Source organism: Capricornis sumatraensis, chromosome 11 (assembly GCF_032405125.1).
Source record: "Capricornis sumatraensis isolate serow.1 chromosome 11, serow.2, whole genome shotgun sequence".
Classification (NCBI taxonomy): Eukaryota; Metazoa; Chordata; class Mammalia; order Artiodactyla; family Bovidae; genus Capricornis; species Capricornis sumatraensis.
Window position 1 is genome coordinate 100,220,129 of NC_091079.1, and position 20,321 is coordinate 100,240,449.

The 20,321-nt window shown below is 44.1% G+C and overlaps 1 protein-coding gene across 7 annotated transcripts in view; it reads left to right on the forward strand.

Moving 5' to 3' along the window:
* The window catches only part of COL14A1 (collagen type XIV alpha 1 chain), a 231,080-nt gene that overhangs the window by 27,017 nt on the left and 183,742 nt on the right, over positions 1 to 20,321 (forward strand). For all 7 annotated transcript variants that reach the window (XM_068983360.1, XM_068983358.1, XM_068983361.1 and 4 more), the window contains exon 5: positions 4,845 to 4,934. In XM_068983360.1, coding sequence (XP_068839461.1) covers positions 4,845 to 4,934 — 90 coding nt within the window. The remainder of the gene's footprint in view (positions 1 to 4,844; positions 4,935 to 20,321) is intronic.

Genomic DNA, 20,321 nt, shown 5'->3' on the forward strand with positions numbered 1-20,321 from the left:
CATTAAAAAACCCCCAACTCAACATTAAGTACAATTTTAAACTTTAAAAATGGACAGAATTGTAAAATCAACCCCCGAATACCCATCAGTGGCTTCAACAACTAACCATTCATGGTCAGTCTTGTCCATCTATACCCCAACAGCCCCCTCTCTCATATGATTTTGATGTAAATCCCAGACATCATGTCAGACAACAGTAGCTTATTTTTTAATTTGTTTTAATTGGAGGATAATTGCTTTGTGAGGTTGTGTTGGTTTCCGCCGTGCAGCGGTGTGCATCAGCCGTACACACACGTCCCCCGCTGAACCTCCCTCCCACGCGCAGCCCGTCCCACCCCTCTGCGTGGTCGCGGAGCGCCGGGCGGAGCTCCCCGGGTCACACGCAGCTTCCCAGCTGTGCTGCGTGTGGGGATGCACGCGTTCCGATGCCGTTCTCTCAGTCTGTCTCACCCTCTCCTTCCCCTACTGCGTCCACACGTCTGGACTCTGAGTCTGCAGCTCCATGCTTGCCGCTGCAAATAGGTTCAGCAGAAAAGTTTTCTAGGTTCCATATATGTGTTAATGTTCAATATTTTTCTCTTTCTGACTCACTTCCACTTTGTGCAACAGGTCGTAGGTTCATCCGCCTCACTAAAACTGACTCAAACGTGCTCCTTTTTATGGCTGAGTAATATTCCATTGTATGCATATGTGCCATGACTTCTTTGTCCATTCATCTGCCGATGAACATTTAGGTTGCCTGCGTGTCCTAGATACCGTAAATTGTGCTGCAGTGAACGCCGGGGTGCACGTGTCTTTTTGAACTATGGTTTCCTTAGGATATATGTCCAGTAGTGGGACTGCCAGGTCATATAGTAGTTTTATTCCTAGTTTTTAAAGAAAAATCTCCATACTGTTCTCCATGGTGGCTGTATCAATTTACATTCCTACCAACAGAGCAAGGTGGTCCCTTTTCTCCACTTCCTCTCCAGCATTTATTGTTTGTAGACTCTTTGATGAGGGCCATTCTGACCGGTGTGACGTGATACCTCATTGTAGTTTAGATCTGTGTTTCTCTAATAACGAGCGATGTTCAACTAACAGTAGCTTTTTAAGGGGTTAATCCACAAACCGGGGAGCCCATGGGTTCTAGACTCTATGTTCATCAGTGTTGTTTGTGGATTTTTCTATTCCCCTTCCTTTTCTTCTTTCTCTTCTAAATAACATTTTATAAGTTGTATTTTGTGATTTTTTTCTTAAAAAAACAAAACAAAACTCTATTAACCTGCTACCTCTTGAAACCTCTGAACAAAGACATTTGGCCAATCCACCTGTCAGCAGGACATACAGCTGTCTTAAAATGTTACGTTCTTTTGAGGTTCACATGTCTGAAAGCTCTGGGAAAGGGTTTCATGTTATTTTCACTATAAATCAGCCTCTGTCTCATTTTATTGGCACTGTGCTTCAGTCTCTGGCCTGACATTCCAACTTGAGTAAGGGAAATAACTTTCCTTAACGTTTGTGAGAAGCAGGAAAAAGGACAAAGAGAAACGATTCATTTCACTTTAGTCTTAAGGTTTAGAACGACTGACGATGGCAGGTATTCCACTGACTTAGCAGCATAAGAAGCATGCTGCTGCTGGTGCTCAGTCGCTTCAGTCGCGTCCGACTCTGTGTGACCCCATAGACGGCAGCATATAAGCAGCCTTAAAAAGCTTTGTTGATAGCTGTATCCTCAGAACATTTGAAAGGAAATGCATTTGCTTTCAGCTTGCTTAGCTCTGCTGAAATAATCTTAGTGAAACCGTCTAGTTGCTTAGTTAGATAAATTATATGAAGCATATATATATATATATATATATATATATATATATATACACACATATACTTGGGTGGGAGCGTGCTTCCCAGGTGGTGCAAATGGTAAAGAGCCCGCCTACCGATGCAGGAGACGTAAGAGTTGCGGGTTCGATCCCTGGGTTGGGATCCCCTGGGGAAGGAAATGGCCACCCACTCCAGTACTCTTACCTGGAAAATCCCATGGACAGAGGAGCCTGACAGGCTGCAGTCCATGGGGTTGCAAAGAGTTGGATACAACTGAAGTGACTTAGCACACATACAGGCATATGTATATATTTTTCAACTTTGTTATTTTTATTGGCAATATAGAGAGCTTGCTGCTGCTGCTGCTAAGTTGCTTCAGTCGCGTCCGACTCTGTGCGACCCCATAGATGGCAGCCCACCAGACTTCCCCGCTCCTGGGATTCTCCAGGCAAGAACACTGGAGTGGGTTGCCATTTCCTTCTCCAATGCATGAAAGTGAAAAGTGAAAGTGAAGTCGCTCAGTCGTGCCCAACTCTTAGCAACCCCATGGACTGCAGCCTACCAGGCTCCTCCATCCACGGGATTTTCCAGGCAAGAGGACTGGAGTGGGGTGCCATTGCCTTCTCTATAGAGAGCTTAGTTCTTCCCAAATAACGTTTTATAGGATGAGATTAAAATAACTTTGTTTGGAAGGCTTCCTTTCCCACTTTGCATTTCAGTTATGTGTTGGCTTCCTGTGAGGGGGAGCCAAACGCTGGCCTCCTCCCTGGAACGCTTTCATGCTTGGGTCCAGGAAGGTGAGAGTCCAGAAAAGCCCAGTGGATGTGGGTTTGAAATTAGTGTAGGGATTCAAGTTCTTCATAAGTCAGTCTTCTGATACAGGGAAAATAAGTAACAGTCTTTGGATTTTCAGGTGTGTGTATTTGGGCCTTTAAGTAGTTAAAGCAGTTTAACGACTTCTGCAGGTGGGGAGATGATCTGTGCCTATTACTATGTACATTAACTCCCATCAGCACACAGTAGGGCTTGTTGGTTGTTGTTGTGATTAATCCTGCTTTGCTCTTGACAGTCTGTTTTCTAATTGATTTTGCCTCCTCCCTGAGCAGCTTGGTGTGACCCATGTGTTACATCTTATGTGTGACCTAATAACCCAGTTCAAAATGACTTATTGCTTCTTTCTCCCCCTTGTTCATCCGTAGATGGATTTTGGCCTATTTTGGCAAACATTTTTTTGGCCACTGTTTTTCTCTTTGGAACTAATTTTGCTAATCTCTGCCTGCAAAATCTTGCTCATATTTCAAAGTTTGGCCCAAATGTCACCTTCCTGGTGAAATTTCCCAGAGTCTCCACTTTCGCAATTTTTCTTTCCCAGACCTATTTCTACTCTAGCACAACTCTGCTCCTATCAGAGCTGCAGACTTATTTTCTTTTAGGGAATGTAAGCCGTCTGAGGGCATGGCCTGTGTGTGGGTGGGGTTGAAGATGTGGACTTGGAAGTCATCCAGGGACAGGGGAGATACAATTGTAGGTGGGTGTGCCGAGATATGAGGCGAGTGTTTATGATTCTGTTTCAGGAATGGGAGCAGAAAAATGCTCCAAAGAATGAGAATGTAAACGGGGCTGAGAGGAACATGAAAAAACCCAGGATAAGGCTTTTGTAAAAACTGAGCAAGAAAAGAATTTAAAGGAAGGGGTGTTCCAAAGTGGTTAACCCTTATAAAGAAATCAGAAGATGAGGTCTAAAGAATGGATTTAGAAAATTAGAACATCAGTGGAAATGGAACGATTAAGGCAGCTTGTATTTATTATGATTTTTAATCGTGGAATTTAATCTCAAGTACCAGAAAGCCAAGAAAGGCTTCTAAGGGAAGGAATCATAGGCAAGTGGTAAGTCTCAAGCCTTTTTAGCGGTGGGGAGCCGATAGAAAGAAGAGGAGGAAGAGGTGATGAGGGCAGGATTCACGGAGTAAGCCTGGAGAGGGCAGGGAGGATGGTTCAGAGGAAACCACTGCTTACCCTACAGAGCTCACCTTCCAACACGGTTGCTGATCCCCATGAAGTGAATGCAGTAATTAAGTGGAATATCTTGCCATGAGATCGCTTCCTCCGTTTCACAGGGAATTTCATTTGTGCACGTACTGTTGCCATTCAGTGGTGACTCAGGGGCTTCCCTGGTGGCTCAGACAATGAAGAGTCCGCCTGCAACGCGGGAGAGCTGGGTTCGATCCCTGGGTTGGGAAGATCCCTGGAGAAGGGAATGACTACCCACTCCAGTATTCTTGTCTGGAGAATTCCATGGACAGAGGAGCCTGGGCTGTAGTCCATAGGGTTGTAAAAAGTCAGACATGGCCAAGCAACTAATACTAACTAACAAATAACTTAAGGCGCCAAACCGTGGCGAGAAGGCTGCCATGGCGAGAAGTAAAGCTAGTGGGGCAGATTGGGTCGAATGCACCCAAGGCCCAAGCGCCAGCCTGGGTCCTGAGTGTCTCGGAATGGAAGTGATGAGCAAGTGCTCCTTTTTATTAGTAGGAAGCTTTTTTAAGTTTGAAAGAGAATCTTTATGGAGTTCTCCATCTTTTATTGCAGATAGACCAGCTTCAAATGAGGGTATATGTGGCTCAGACCTTTCTAGAACAGGGGCCACTCACAGGCCTCCTAGAAATCTGAAGACATGGCTTAAACCCTATGCCAGCACTTTCTGATTTTATGGATACGTTTTAGCTCCTTAGCCTGCTGGTCCTTCATTCCATCATGTCTGAAATGGGGCTAATCTTGCGATTTTATGTTGTGTAGGATTAAATTTGATACATCTGCCCGTAGTGAATACTTGACCGAAGTAAATCTGTAAGTGGCTTCTACGCTTTCCCATGACAAGACTGAAAAGAGTAGCAGCTCCAGCCTTCTAGAATGAGATTCCGCCATGTAGCTAATTTCTACTTAAAGCTCTTAATACTTGCAAGGAGTTTAGTAAAAGCTCATGGAATGTTTTCTTTTAGATTTTAACCTGACATGTTGCTGTATTTTTACTTTTCTTCCAGTTAAAGATTTAGAAAAAAGAAAGGAGCCAAAACCCAGAGTCAAAGTTGTGGACAAGGGAAGCGAGAATAAACCATCTGGACCCGAGGAAGGTCAGATCTCATTTCTGCTTGCTTGTTGGGGAGGGTGGGCTGTCCTCGGAGCGCAGGCGCTATGCGTTCTCGGCCCTGCTGCCTCGGAGGCGCGCGGATCCCCTGTGAACCAAGTGTCAGCACTCCCCTCTCCCTTGCTTTCCCGTACTTAATACACCACTAAGTCCTAGTGAAGGCATTTTCTATTGAAATACCGACAGAATCTGTTCATTTCTTTCCGTGTCTATTGCCAATACGCCACTAAGCTCCCCTCTCTTTCCTGGTGCATAGTATTTAACAAGATCTCCATTTGCTCTCTGCCCAGAGGTTAGAGCAATCCTTGCAAAAAAAATCCAACTCCGTATTTCACCCCCAACCCTGCCGGGCCCCCCTCTGCACCCACCTCCCCGGCCCACATACCTTGAACCCCTTCCGGCTTCAGTGACCTCAGATGCAGGCGACCCTAACAGGACCTTCAGGACGCCTCAGTCTCGTGACCTCCTGCCTTCCCTCCTTCTCCATCTGACAGCTCACTCTTTAATGTTCAACATTTCCACACACACTGCAAAAAATACATACTCTGAAAATTAGTTTCAGGGTTAAAGGGCAGGCAAATTTTACATCTTGGATAGAGTCTACCAAATAGACACAGTTTTTTCAATAATTTATTCTTAAAACATACATTCTTTCCAACATTTGAAATTGTTTCAATGTTTTCCTTTTTTTCTCCTAATAATTTTTAGATTTATGTATATTTTAAGACAAAGTTATTGAAAAAGTTGTGTCTGTTTGGTGAACTCTATCAAAAATATACAATTTGCCTATCCTTTAACCCTGCAACTTCATTTTAGAAGTATGTATTTTTTTGCAGTGTGTTTGTAAATTTTTGAATATATCAAGACATATAGGGGTTCCCTGGTGACTCAGATGGGAAAGAATCTGCCTGCAGTGCAGGAGACCTGGGTTCAATCCCTGGGTCAGGAAGATCCCCTGGAGAACGGAATGCCAACCCACTGCAGTATTCTTGCCTGGAGAATCCCGTGGACAGAGGAGCCCAGCGGGCTACAGTCCACGGGGTCACAAGGAGTCGAACGTGACTGAGAGACTCACCCTTTCCCTTTTTTCATGTCAGATATATAAAAAGTTTAAAAATAAGTGATGAACACCTTTGTCAAGGTAAGAAAGCAAGTATAAACAGTAAGGTTGGAGCTCCTTGTATATCCCTGGATATTCCTTTTCTCCATTCTAAGAGGCCACCAGTGTTTGGAATCAGTGTTTATTATTTCAATATGTGTCTTTATCATTTTATTACATAAATATATGAATCCTGAAACCATACTTTAATCATGCATTTACATTTTAAATTTTGTAGACATGTAATCAAAATATACTTTTGCAACTTCCTTTTTTTCACCACAGAATATTGGATTTTTTTTTGAGTTATCCATATGTTGACTTATATAGAGGCAATTTATTCATCTCTGTTATATAGAACTCCATCATATAAATATAACCCAATATATTTAACTCTTATATCTTGGTGTCCCCAATATTTCACTATTACGAAATTGATGTTGAAATTCTTACTCATGTCGCCTTTTTCACACGTGGTGGAATCTCTCTCGAATATGCACCTGGGTTTTGAATATTCGGGTATGTGTGCATGTCTCCATCTTGTTCGTCTGTCTGTGGTGTCTTTTTATCTTATGTTTTTATAGGTACTAGTTGCTTCTTTCCTTATTATGTTTCTCTCTTACCACTTCCGGAATTGAAAGCGCATCTCATTAATCTTCCATGTTTCTCCTTTTCATCGTGTGCATTTTAAGCCTGCAGACACCCAGGCGCTGCTTCAGCTGTGTCACGTGGACTCTGACATGTAGTAGTATTTTCATATAGCTCATGTTACATAATTTCTGATTTCTGCTAGACTTTCTATTTTGATTCAGAGGCTTTTTATAAATATTTAATTTCTAAACATATGGAGTTATTTTAAAAAGATAATGTATTTGCTATTGGTATCTAACAATTGCGTTGTGGTAGGAATTTTTTTTTTTAATTTGTTCAGACTTTTTTTTTATTGTTTAAATGTGCTTTTTTCTTTTCTTTTCTCTCTCTCTGTTTCTTTCTTTTTAACCATTCCCTATATTCTTGAGAATACATTCTCAATGTATTCTTGAGGTTTTTTTTTTAAGCTTTCCCTATATTCTTCAGAATCAGTTCAGTTCAGTTCAGTCGCTCAGTCGTGTCTGACTCTTTGCGACCCCATGAATCGCAGCACGCCAGGCCTCCCTGTCCATCACCAACTCCTGGAGTTCACTCAAACTCACATCCATTGAGTCAGTGATGCCATCCAGCCATCTCACCCTGTCGTCCCCTTCTCCTCCTGCCCCCAGTCCCTCCCAGCACCAGGGTCTTTTCCAATGAGTCAACTGTTCGCATTGTTCGCATGAGGTGGCCAAAGTACTGGAGTTTCAGCTTTAGCATCATTCCTTCCAAAGAATACATCATGTATCCTTGAGAAAAATTTTAATCTCTGCGTCAGAGAGGTTTGTCCATTTCTCTTTGTAAATTCTGGCAGTTTTGCTTTATATTAGGGTCTAGATTCATGACGAGTTGTTATATTTTCCTAGTGAATAATTTTTTTAAAAAAAACAATATTCTTTATTCTTAGTAATTCAATATTTTCTTATAGTGACATCAGCTTATTTGGCTTAGTAGCGACATGCCTTAGTAATTCTGTATGCTTCAGCTCTCACCCTGTGTGTATCCTAAGGGTCAAGGTGAGTAAATCTTTTAAAGAGTATTTAATTGGATTTAAAAAAATCATCTCTTACAATCTTTGTATTTTAATTGGTACGCACAGTCCACTTACATTTTGGATTTGCCATTTATTTCATACATTTTGCTACATTTTCCCTTGTATGCCTTACTTAATTAGAATTGATCAGCTTAAAGAGAAATACGTTTCCCCTTTACTGAACTAGCTGATATTTAATCCTTTTATATTTTTGTATGATTAGAATTAAATTTTTAGCATTCATACAGCCAAAATCTATAACTAATGAATATATTTACCATTCCCTAACCAGTCCAAGTTTTTATAGTACTTTAACTTTAATTCTCTACCTTCTATATTTTACATAATTATAATAAATATGTTAATTTCAACATTTTTTGCCTTACAAAGGTATTATAACAATCATAATTTTAATGGTCTTTATCTGTCCGGCACCCGCGTTTATAAATTTCTTGGCTTGTTATTCCGTCCTGTATCTCAGGCTTTCTCTATGTGGTCAGTTTCCTTTAGAGAAGACCTGTGGGAGTAAACTTAATTTTATTCACACAAAAATATCTTCAGCCTGCACCCAATTTTGCAGGGCTGGCTGGGTGCCAGTCTGAGAGTGGTTTCTGGTCATTTAGAAGATGCCTCACTGTCTTTGGCTCTGGTTCATGACAAGCCTATCGATGGTCTCAGTGTTCAGGCGATCTCTTTTCTCTACAGACGCTTTTCAGCCTTTCTGTTCTTTGTCTGTGGAGTTTGGTTGTTTTATTACAGGAAGGCTAGTTGTAGATTTATTTGTGCTTCCATAATCTGGATTTATAACTTTCATGAATTCTGGAAATTTCTCAACATTTAGTTCTTCCAATATTCTTTTTCTTATTATCGATTTCTTTCTCTTTTCTCTTTGCCTCTCTGTATTCAGATTCTGTTCATCATAGATAGTCTCATGATAATCTATGTCTCTTAACTTTCATATATCCTACCTCTCTGATTTTATCAATGTCATTTTGGGTAATTTCCTTTGTCTTTCTAATAGAATACTCATTCTCTTCTTCTCTTTTTAAAATCTGCTTTTTAGCTTGTCCTTTTTAATGAGTAAATTTTTTTCTAGAAATTATATTTGAGTCTTTAAAAATCTTGCTAGAAATTTACATGGCACTTTGTTCCATTTTAGTTTCTTAATTATTCTGATGTCTTAATCTTGTTTATTTCACATTCTGAAGCAAATAATTACGGGATGAGCTTTACGTTTCCTTTCTTTACTGGTTTCCATTCGTGGCGCTTTTCTTCTTGTTTAATGCGTCACGTGGTCATCTGTGGGGCTTCTTCGCAGCATGGTTTAGGAGCCTGCACCCCCAGAGAGGCGCTCTTGGTTGCTACCCAATTGGAACCCTTTTATGTTAATTTCTTTGGGGGCGCTCTGGGCTTGTCAGTGGTTACAAGTTCTTATGGCGCTGGGTAAACAGTGGTTTTCCTTATTACCATTTGATGCGCTTGTTTTAACGTCCGTTGAGGATTCTTGCCCGAGTCAGTGCCCACTGCACTGCTTCTGAAATGATGATCTTCGTGGCTTCGCCGTTTAGTCCGCGTTTACTAGGTGGCATTCTGCTGTAGGGGAGATCTTTCCCTTCTTCTGTATTTATTTATTTATGTAATTTTATGAATTTTTATTGCATGTGATGGATTGTAACCCAATACTATCACGTGTTTTGATGCTCAGATTATTCCGAAACTGCTCGGTGGGAGCGACTTCAATCTCCTACGCCCTTTTTCTCTTTCGGCCATACTGCACAGCACGTGGGGTCTTCATTCCCTGAGTAGGGACTGAGCCCGTACCCCATGCTAGAAGCTTGGAGTCTTAGCCACTGCACCTCCCGGGAAGTCCCTCCCCTGCCCTTTCAATATCACCCCTTACTCTCTAAGCTTCTCCTACTTTCTGGCACAGACTTTGCATTCCAGGCTGCTCTTACAGTTTTCCTGCCCTGCTCTGAAAGCAACAACTTCTTTAAGGAGTTCTGGTTTCCTTTTATGGGGAACGGTATTTAGATACCAAGATGTAGGTACTAAGTGTGTTTATGCCTCTGGGTTGTCATTGCTTCTAGGCCCTGTTTGCTGAGAGTACACACACACACACACACACACACACACACACCCCATTGTCTATCTATCATCTCTTATTGTACCTTGTATCTGTCTTATATCCACACCACGGGGTTCATTCTAGCATTTCTCTTCCCTTATTTATAACTTCCCTTTCAAGAGTGTTGGATAACATGACTCCTAAAATCTTAAATGCACCTACTTATATGCTCAATCACAAACAGTTTCAGAATTGCTAATCTAAACACACAGCAAAAAATCCTATGAACTGGAATCCAGTATTTGCCTTTAGTGTGGGGTCTGTAATAAAACGCCTACGTCCAAAAGGGTCTTGCGTCAGTTCTTTCTGTCCCCCTTCACTGTGGTTTCGCTGTTCATTTTTGATGCAGTTGGGTTAATTTGTGAGCACATAGAACACTAATGTGGCTCCAAAAGTTTAAAAATGTGCAAAAGCATAACACTCTAAAGAGGTATGACTTCCCCTGTTTCTTTCACCAGCTTTACTCAGCCCCTTTAAATAACCAAACTCATTAATTTCTGAATTATCTTCCTTGCATTTTTTTGAAAAAAAATTCTAAGTATTTTTATGGGGGGTGTTATGTGTAAGTTCTCAGCCGAGTTGTGGCTTAGCATTCTTTGTCAGGCAGTGTTTAAAGAATGCCAATCAAAGTGAAATCTGTTTTCCATCTGTGGATTAGAGTTTGGTCCTAGAATTTAGCTCTAGCTAGATACTTGATGAACGTGTAAGAGGAGAGTGAAAAAGTTGGCTTAAAGCTCAACATTCAGAAAACGAAGATCATGGCATCTGGTCCCATCACTTCATGGCAAATAGATGGGGAAACAGTGGAAACAGTGGCTGAGTTTATATTTTTGGGCTCCAAAATCACTGCAGGTGGTAACTGCAACCATGAAATTAAAAGACACTCCTTGGAAGGAAAGTTATGACCAACCTAGATAGCATATTCAAAAGCAGAGACATTACTTTGCCAAGAAAGGTCCGTCTAGCCAAGGCTATGGTTTTTCCTGTGGTCATGTATGGATGTGACAGTTTGACTGTGAAGAAGGCTGAGTGCCAAAAAATTGATGCGTTTGAACTGTGGTGTTGAAGAAGACTCTTGAGAGTCCCTTGGACTGCAAGGAGATCCAACCAGTCCATTCTAAAGGAGATCAGCCCTGGGATTTCTTTGGAAGGAATGATGCTAAAGCTGAAGCTCCAGTACTTTGGCCACCCCATGTGAACAGTTGACTCATTGGAAAAGACTCTGATGCTGGGAGGGATTGGGGGCAGGAGGAGAAGGGGATGACCGAGGATGAGATGGCTGGATGGCATCACTGACTTGATGGATGTGAGTCTGAGTGAACTCTGGGAGTTGGTGATGGACAGGGAGGCCTGGTGTGCTGCGATTCATGGGGTTGCAAAGAGTCAGACACGACTGAGCGACTGAACTGAACTGAGATATTCCTAAAATGTCCTAAGTTCTCCATTCTTTTTCCTGATGCACCTCCCTCTTGCCTTTCTAAAATCTAGAACTGAGTGAAATGAAGTGAACACAGGGAAACAGTGTAAAGTGAGAGTAATGTTTAATATGCATTCTGATAAATCCTCACGAACACCTGCCGTTCGCTTCCTTTAGTCACTGAGCGCATCCATGGGGAGGCCTTTCCTGAGCCCCCGCCCGTGTCAATAGGAGCGCTTTCACCGTATCTAAAGCGATGATGACCACCTGGGCTAGGGCAACAACTTTCAGGGGTTTTGTAGACAAAAGCAGGCTTCCTCTTTTAGTTCCCATGAGGTGTATGCCTGGGCAGTGAGGATTCTGACGGCACTGGTAATTTGAGAAAGCTGTCTTAAGTAAGTTGTACACAATGGTGAGAACCCAGGCCAGAGTCAGGACTCCCAGGAGGTGGTGAGGCTGAGTGTTAATGAAGCCCACTGGAGATTTTAGAAAGGCCTTCCTCTCCCAAGCCTTAATTACATAGAACGTGCTGTCATCTGTTGTTCGGTTGTTACGTCATGTCCGACTCTTTGCGACCCCATGGACTGGATTGTACCAGGCTCCTCCGTCTTCCACTAGCTCCCCAAGTTTACTCAAATTCATGTCCACCGAGTCGGTAATGCTGTCTAACCGTCTCATCCTCTGTTGTCTCCTTCTCCTCCTGCCTTCAATCTTTCCCAGCATCAGGGTCTTTTCAGATGAGTCAGTTTTTCACATCAGGTGGTCAAAGTACTGAAGTTTCAGCTTTAGCATCAGTCCTTCCAAAGAATGTTCAGGATTGATCTCCTTTAGGATGGACTGGTTCTATCTCCGTGCAGGCCAAGGGACTCTCAAGAGTCCTCTCCAACACCACAGTTCAAGAGCATCAATTCTTCGGTGCTCAGCTTTCTTTATGGTCCAGCTTTTACTTCTACACATGACTACTGGGAAAACCATAGCTTTAACTATAGGGACTTTTGTCAGCAAAGTAATGTCTCTGCTGTGACATGTATATATATATATGAGCTCATATATGTGGTTCCTACTTCTCATAACCTCACATTTGGTCTTTTCCCCCATCTGAGCACGAACGCTCCTACTTAACATTAAATGAGTTAATATGAATAGTATTTCAAACATAGTGCTAATAGTTATTTTCAATTAATGTCAGAATGTATAGTTTCCATAAATTAATACCATCCAAGACCCCCTCTTTTGTGTTAGTGATTTAACAGTAAAGGTATGGAAGAGATTTGGGGGCCCCCCCCGGTGCTGAACTTTGAGAGAAACAGTGGGATTGATTGGTGATCGTGGTGGGCAGGATTCTACCCTCATGAAGCGCAGAGTCTGGCCTGGACTCAGGGTGTGCCTGTGTACCCGGTGCCTTCTCTCGTGCACCAGCTACACGTAGTTACGGTTGAGCATAGCAGAGCATGTGATTACTCTCAACGTGCATTTTCACTTACTGGAATTGCTTACTTTCTATAATACGTTTATGGTTCTTGGCTTGCAGCTAAGATATCAGTTTGAAAGTTTTCTAGTTTTTCCAGTAACATCATGGGCCTTAAATCTGCTAAACGCAGCACTTTGAGTTTCGTTTGACCAGGTGGAAGTGGTGGAGGTTTAACGTCGGTGAAGCAGGAGTCAGAAGACTAGCTAACACAGGGGAGGGTGGGTGTGCTTCGCAGGTTAATGCTGGCAGGAGCTTGGCTTTTAAAGAGAAGGGGGAGGGGGTTGCGCTGACTCGTAAGCTGGACTTCGGGGCTCGGTCGTGGGTTGGGATCCACGCAGGTGAGGGTCCAGCAGGACGCCTGGCCCCTCGCATGCGCTCCGTCATGCCCCCCCTCCTCTCTGTCGTCCTCATTCTCTCCTCGCTCAGTCTGCTCCCTCTCTTCCTCATCGTTCTCATACAACTGTTGCCTAGACAGTTGACCAGTGTACCAGAAACTAGGGTGAGCTAGAAAGGCTCTGCTCACAAGCAGAAGTTTTGGAAGCCCCTCTGTCTGGCTTGTGCCCCGAGGGGGCAGATGTTCCCTTGAGGATTTATAGCCGTGGGTCTGAGCATGTAGACGAGGTATTTGCATTACACTCTCACCTGTTCCGGGATTCAAGAAGTTAATTCTAAACTTGCTCAAAGCTGGTACGAGTAGAGTGCCTGGCAGAAGGAGGCACAGAGTCATGTTTGAGACGCACATGTCAGTTCCAGTTCTAACAATTACCACAGATACAGCTGTGCCCAAAAGAGTTTATATTCCAAAAGTTAGAAACACTGACGTTACACCATGAGTGTGGGTCAGAAGACAGATGCGGTGGACCCAGAATCCTGTGGTTTTCAGTTGTGAAATGATTGCAGCAACACTCTAAACAGCAGTGTTATTGAAGTCATGGAAACGGTCAAGAGAGAGATGGGAGACCGTGAAGACAGAGTAAGTGAGCTTCGAAAAGGGGCTGAGCAGAGCGTGAAGCTCTCTGAACAGCACAGACGGCAAGCTGGCCACTCCCGGGGTCATGGGCCGACGACGAGCTGAAAAGGGGCTTCCTCGGTGGCCCAGCGGTTAAGGGTCTGCCTTACAATGCGGGGGTCACAGGTTTGAGCCCTGGTCTGGGACGCTCCACATGCCCCAGAGCAGCTAGGCCCAAGCGCTGCAACCGCTGAACCGGAGTGGACGATCAGAATTTTTTGTGGCACGCGGCAAAAAAAAGATCCTGCAGGCCGCAACTAAAACCCAATACAGCTACATAAATAAATAGATATTTTTAAAAGGTAAGGTTTAAGAGACAAAAATAGAAAGAAGCTGAAATAAAAAGATTGTTGAAGCCATTTCTAACTGATGGTGATCTGGTTGTGGGTACTTGTCTGTTCTTCGATTCTTTGGCATATTAAATAAAGCCAGTGTCTTCAATAATTGGACTTCCCTGGTGGCTCAGCAGTAAAGAATCCGCCTTCAATGCAGGAGACCCAAGTTCCACCCTCGGGTGAGGAGGGTCCCCTGGAGGAGGAAATGGCTACCCACTCCTGCCTGGAGAATCCCATGGACAGAGGCGCCTAGGGGGCTACAGTCCATGGGATCGCAGAGTCGACTGAGTGGCTGACACCTTGACTTCAGACAACCTTCGGCTGAGAAACCCCTCTCAGCTTCCGTGTCCTCATTAGAAAAATGATCATGCTAGCTATAATGAGCATACAGACTTGGGAAGATTAGATGCTGTCAGCTTTCTAATGTACCTGGACCATAGCAGAGACTGGACAAAGGTCAGCTTTTGAACCACCTTGTCCATTTATTTTTTTTCTAATGTCTTCTTTTCAAAGAGAAAATATTAGCATACAGAATACATCAGAGTGTCTGACATTGCCAATAAGTATTTGTTGAATATTTGTATCTGGCTTGTTTTATGATCAAGGAGAGAGGTTCACAGTCCCTTGGAGAAGAGTTTTCATGAAAAGAATGTTTCTATCATAAAAAAGCAGAAAGCAGATTTCTTTCTTCTTTTTTTTTTTTGCTTTGCTGTGAAGCATTATAATTCATGTTCTTAGGAACTCAAAAAAGCATAAAACAGAATCAGTCATTCAGAAAATAATCATTGAATACCTGCCAAGGACATTACACCTGTGCATAAAACTGAAAGGTTTCCCTGAGGGCGAGGGGCTGGGGTTCTCCTAGCAAGAACGCTCCTGTTTGCCCCAAGTTCCCTTACGCCCAACCAGTCTTTTTTCAGATTTATTTTTAATTCAACCACTCTTGACATTTTTCAAGGATTTTTGATAACTTTTCTGTTGTGTTCCAGCAAATTTTATCGTTCTTAACCTGTGAATTGTCCAGTGGTAAAATATATATTTTATATATATATATATGCTGGGAAGACTCTTGAGAGTCCCTTGCACTGCAAGGAGATCCAAGCAGTCCATCCTAAAGTGAACCAGTCCTGAACATTCATTGGAAGGACTGAAGCCGAAGCTCCAATACTTAGTGCACCTGATGCAAAGAGCTGACTCATTGGAAAAGACCCTGATGCTGGGAAAGATGGAAGGTGGGAGGAGAAGGGGACGGCAGAGGATGAGATGGCTGGATGGCATCACCGACAAAGGGTTGGACACGGCTTAGCAACTGAACAACGGCAGGATATTTTGTAGCTCTTCCTTAAATGCCCCTTAAATGCACCTTCCTTAAAACCTTAAATGCAGGCTTTCAGATGTCCTCGTTTGTAAAAGAGCTTGTAGCACATCGTGCGTTGGCTCAGGTATTCGACAGCTGTGAGCACCGTTACAGGCTTTGGCAGAGGCCTATCCCGTACCAGTGCTTGGGCTTGTCTGACTGATACCTTCCTTCTTGTCTGAGAATTTTCTATTAAATATCTTGTTTCTATACCTGCAGGGCTGATGGTGTCAAAGCAGGTGTTTCAGCCTGAGACATTGTGAAATATCAGGGTCTGTTATCGGTGAATTGGAATAACAGGGGTGAGTGAGCTATTGCCTGTTCTCAGAAAATAACCTTGAACAACTAAAGTAGATAAAGCCAAATCACGTGATATTATATACAGAGCTGAAAACGCTTGTGAATGTACACCCGTTCCTGAATAGGTTTTGTATTTAAATAGAAGTGATCAGACAAAATAGCCTCTCTTGGGTCAGCATTAAAATTCGAAAGTCAGGAAATAACCAGGTGAGTCATCATACAAATAAAATTTGAGAACCGATTTTATCTAAAAGTATTTTGAAAGGATCATAAGTGTTTTTGAAGGAAATGAAGCCTCTCTTAGGTATCTTGCGGCAGCGAGAGCTTGGAGAGGTTAGATGGGGAGAAATAGCAGGGGTGCAGAGGGTCAGAGGTCTCAGAGACGAGAATAATGCTGCGGAAAGAAGGCTCCTTGTGCTGGGATGAGGCGAGGAACCAGTATTGACGGGTTGAGCAGAGCTGACATATGGAGAGCCCCGTGAACAGCTCAGGCTTAGTTTGGTAGATAGGGAAGGAAAGAAATTAACTTAAAATTTGGAGTTGGAGGGTAACCTTGAGATCCATGTAGTTCAGCCCGTTGAGAGGACAGGGAAGGCTCTCCAGCCGTGCGGTTGAGGGTTGACCAGCAGCCACCGTCACGGACAGAGCTCTCCCTGTTTCTGAAGCTGTGATCTGTGAAAGCCTCGACTATTAGAAAGTTCCTTCGTGGGCTTCGCTGGTGGCGCAGTGGTAAAGAATCTGCCTGTCAGTGCAGGAGACACAGGTTCGGTCCCTGAGCCAGGAAGACCCCACATGCCTTGGAGGAGGTAAGCCCATGCACCGCAGCTCCTGGGTCTGTGCCCCAGAGCCCGTGAGCCGCTGCTCCTGAAACCGGGCACCTCCAGCCCTTGCTCAGCGACGAGAAGCCCTGCACCGCGGCTGGAGCCCCGCGCACCGCGGCTAGAGAACGGCCGGAGCGGCAGGAAGACCCGGCCACAGATAAAATTTTTAAAAAGGGAAAGCTCTTTCATGAGTTGAAATCTGTCTTCTTGTGGGCATTTAGGACACTCCTAGCCCCCCTCTGCATGACAGCCCTTCAGATATTTGAAGACAGCCCCTTCCAGTCTGCGAGCGGAGGAGAGATGTGGTAAGCGTGGTATTGGCAGGATTGTCAGTTGCTGTTAAGATGCAGAGATCTGAGTGACAGCTGAAGTGTCCGCTTGCTGTGGGTCGGGGATGGGGCTTCACACGCCTGCAAGTCGTCGCGGCGTGATGCTCCCCGGCTTGCACACAGGACAAGCAAGCATGGCCGTGGCCTCGAGCTGTCTCTGAAGGCACAGCTTAGCCATCTTCCCCTCCCGCCTCGCATCCTTCCTCCCCTCCTTTCTCTCTTCCTTCCCTTCCTTCTCTCCCTCCCTCCGTCCCTCTTTCCCCACCCCTCCTCCCTGTTATTTCCTTCTTCCTCTGTTGCAAACACTTTTCTTCGGTCACAGGAGTTGAGTAGCACAACAGCTAAGGCTCTCAGGCTTTGGAGTCAGTCCTAGATTGGATTCCAGCTTTTTTATCTGCTCCACATGTGATGAAAGGCAAGTTATTTACCCTTTCTAGTTACTTAACCTTTCTTTTTCAATGCGGTGAAAAGAAACACCTGTCTTGTAGGATTAATATCAGGCTTAAATGGAAAAGACATATGCAAGTCACCTGAGGAAAGCAGTCACTCAGTGGAAGGGCTTTTTATTATTGGAAAAAAAAAAAGGAAGCCGTGAAAAGCGTCTGCTTCAATCAGCCAGTCGATCAATAACTATAAGTGTTAGGGCTCTCCAGAGCAGCAGGGCCAGTGGGATGTGTCTAAACACAGAAAGCGATTCATCATGAGGAGTTGGTTCACACGCTTGCGGAGTCTGCGGAGTCCTCAGATCTGCAGTCCGCAAGCTGGAAGCCCAGGAGAAATTGGTTCACACGCTTGTGGAGTCTGCGGAGTCCTCAGATCTGTGGTCCGCAAGCTGGAGGCCCAGGAGGAATTTGGTTCACACACTTGTGGAGTCTGCGGAGTCCTCAGATCTGCGGTCCACAAGCTGGAGGCCCAGGAGGAATTGGTTCACACGCTTGCGGAGTCTGAGGAGTCCTCAGATCTGCGGTCCGCAAGCTGGAGGCCCAGGAGGAATTGGTTCACACACTTGCGGAGTCTAAGCAGCCCTCAGATCTGCGGTCCGCAAAGCTGGAGGCCCAGGAGGAATTTGTTTATATGCTTGTGGAGTCTAAGGAGTCCTGAGATCTGCGGTCTGCAAGCTGGAGGCCCAGGAGGAACTGGTTCACACGCTTGCGGAGTCTGAGCAGCCTTCAGATCTGCGGTCTGCAAGCTGGAGGCCCAGGAGAGCTACTGCTGTCAGTTCCCCCCTGAGACCTTGCAGGCTCGAGACCCAGGAAAGGCTCGTGTCAGCTTTGAGCTTGATGTTCCAATCAAGGCAGTCAGAAGAGGTTCCTTTCCATTCTGTTCAGCTCTTTAATCAACTGCACAAGGACCAGCTACCTTTGGGAAGGCAATCCGGTTTACTCAGTCTGTGCATTCAAACATTCATCTCATCCAGAAACACCCTCCCTAACAATCTCCGGATAATATTTGATCCAGTGTCTGGGCACCCCATGGACCCGTCAAGTTGACACATAAAATTCACCATCACACTTGTGTATTTCTAGGAAATAAGTTCTGCAAAGAGAAATAAAACAGAATGAGGAAAGAGGGTGATGGGGAGTGCTGGCTTAGATAGGGGAGCCATCTGTCACAGGTGCTTTGAAAGGTATGTCTCCAGTAAGACTGGGCTAAATGAGCACCCAGCTCACTCTGATTAATGTCAACTCTGAACGCAATTGAAATGAACCCTCGTTCCTCTTCCAGTAGATGGACAGCTTACAATGTTAATATGACAGGTAACCAGTGGCCACTCATTTGCATTATATGAGGCCATCTTCTATGTTGCTGGTAGCCTAGTGTGATGGAAGAGGCATTGACTAGACCCGGGGTCTCGTCCTGGCTTTTCCATTGTAACCACTGAGCTATCCACTTGTCTCTCTGAACTTCAGTTTCATTTTCTGAAAATTAAACACCCTCATGGCTCCCCACTAGAATGCTGTGAGAATCAGAATATGCCAATGTACTGAAATCTCTCTCTGAACCACCAAGCTCTTAGCAAATATAAAATGCTGTCAGTTCAGTCACTCAGTCGTGTCCAACTCTTTGCAGCCCCATGGACTGCAGCATGCCAGGCCTCCCTGTCCATCACCAACTCCCAGAGCTTACTCAAGCTCATGTCCATTGAGTCAGTGATGCCATCCACTCTGTCGTCCCCTTCTCCCGCCTTCAATCTTTCCCAGCATCAGGGTCTTTTCCAGTGAGTCAGTTCTTCACATCAGGTGGCCAAAGTATTGGAGTTTCAGCTTCAGCATCAGTCCTTCCAATGAGTATTCTGGACTGATTTCCTTTAGGATGGACTGGTTGGATCTCCTTGCCATCCAAGGGACTCTCAAGAGTCTTCTCCAACACCACAGTTCAAAAGCATCAATTCTTTGGTGCTCAGCTTTCTTCACAGTCCAACTCTCACATCCATACATGACCACTGGAAAAACCATAGCCTTGACTAGATGGACCTTTGTTGACAAAGTAATGTCTCTGCTTTTGAATATGCTATCTAGGTTGGTCATAACTTTTCTTCCAAGGAAGAAGAAAATTTTTAATTTCATGGCTGCAGTCACCATCTGCAGTGATTTTGGAGCTCAAAGAAGTAAAGTCTGACACTGTTTCCACTGTTTCCCCATCTATTTGCCATGAAGTGATGGGACCAGATGCCATGATTTTAGTTTTCTGAATGTTGAACTTTAAGCCAGGTTTTCACTCTCCTCTTTCACTTTCATCAAGAGGCTCTTTAGTTCTTCTTCACCTTCTGCCATGAGGGTGGTGTCATCTGCGTATCTGAGGTTATTGATATTTCACCTGGCAATCTTGATTCCAGCTTGTGCTTCATCCAGTCCTGCATTTCTCATGATGCACTCTACAGATAAGTTAAATAGCAGGGTGACAATATACAGCCTTGACAGACTCCTTTTCCTATTTGGAACCAGTCTGTTGTTCCATGTCTGGTTCTAACTGTTGCTTCCTGACCTGCATATAGGTTTCTCAAGAGGCAGGTCAGGTGGTCTGGTATTCCCATCTCTCTCAGAATTTTCCACAGTTTATTGTGATCCACACAGTCAAAGGCTTTGGCATAGTCAATAAAGCAGAAGTAGATGTTTTTCTGGAACTCTCTTGCTTTTTCGATGATCCAATGGATGTTGGCAATTTGATCTCTGGTTCCTCTGCCTTTTCTAAATCCAGCTTGAACATCTGGAAGTCCATGGTTCATGGTTGCTGAAGCCTGGCTTGGAGAATTTTGAGCATTACTTTGCTAGCGTGTGAGATGAGTGCACTTGTGCAATAGTTTGAACATTCTTTGGCCTTGACTTTTGTTGGGATTGGAATGAAAACTGACCTTTTCCAGTCCTGTGGCCGCTGCTGAGTTTTGCAAATTCACTGGCATATTGAGAGCAGCACTTTCACAGCATCATCTTTCAGGATTTGAAATAG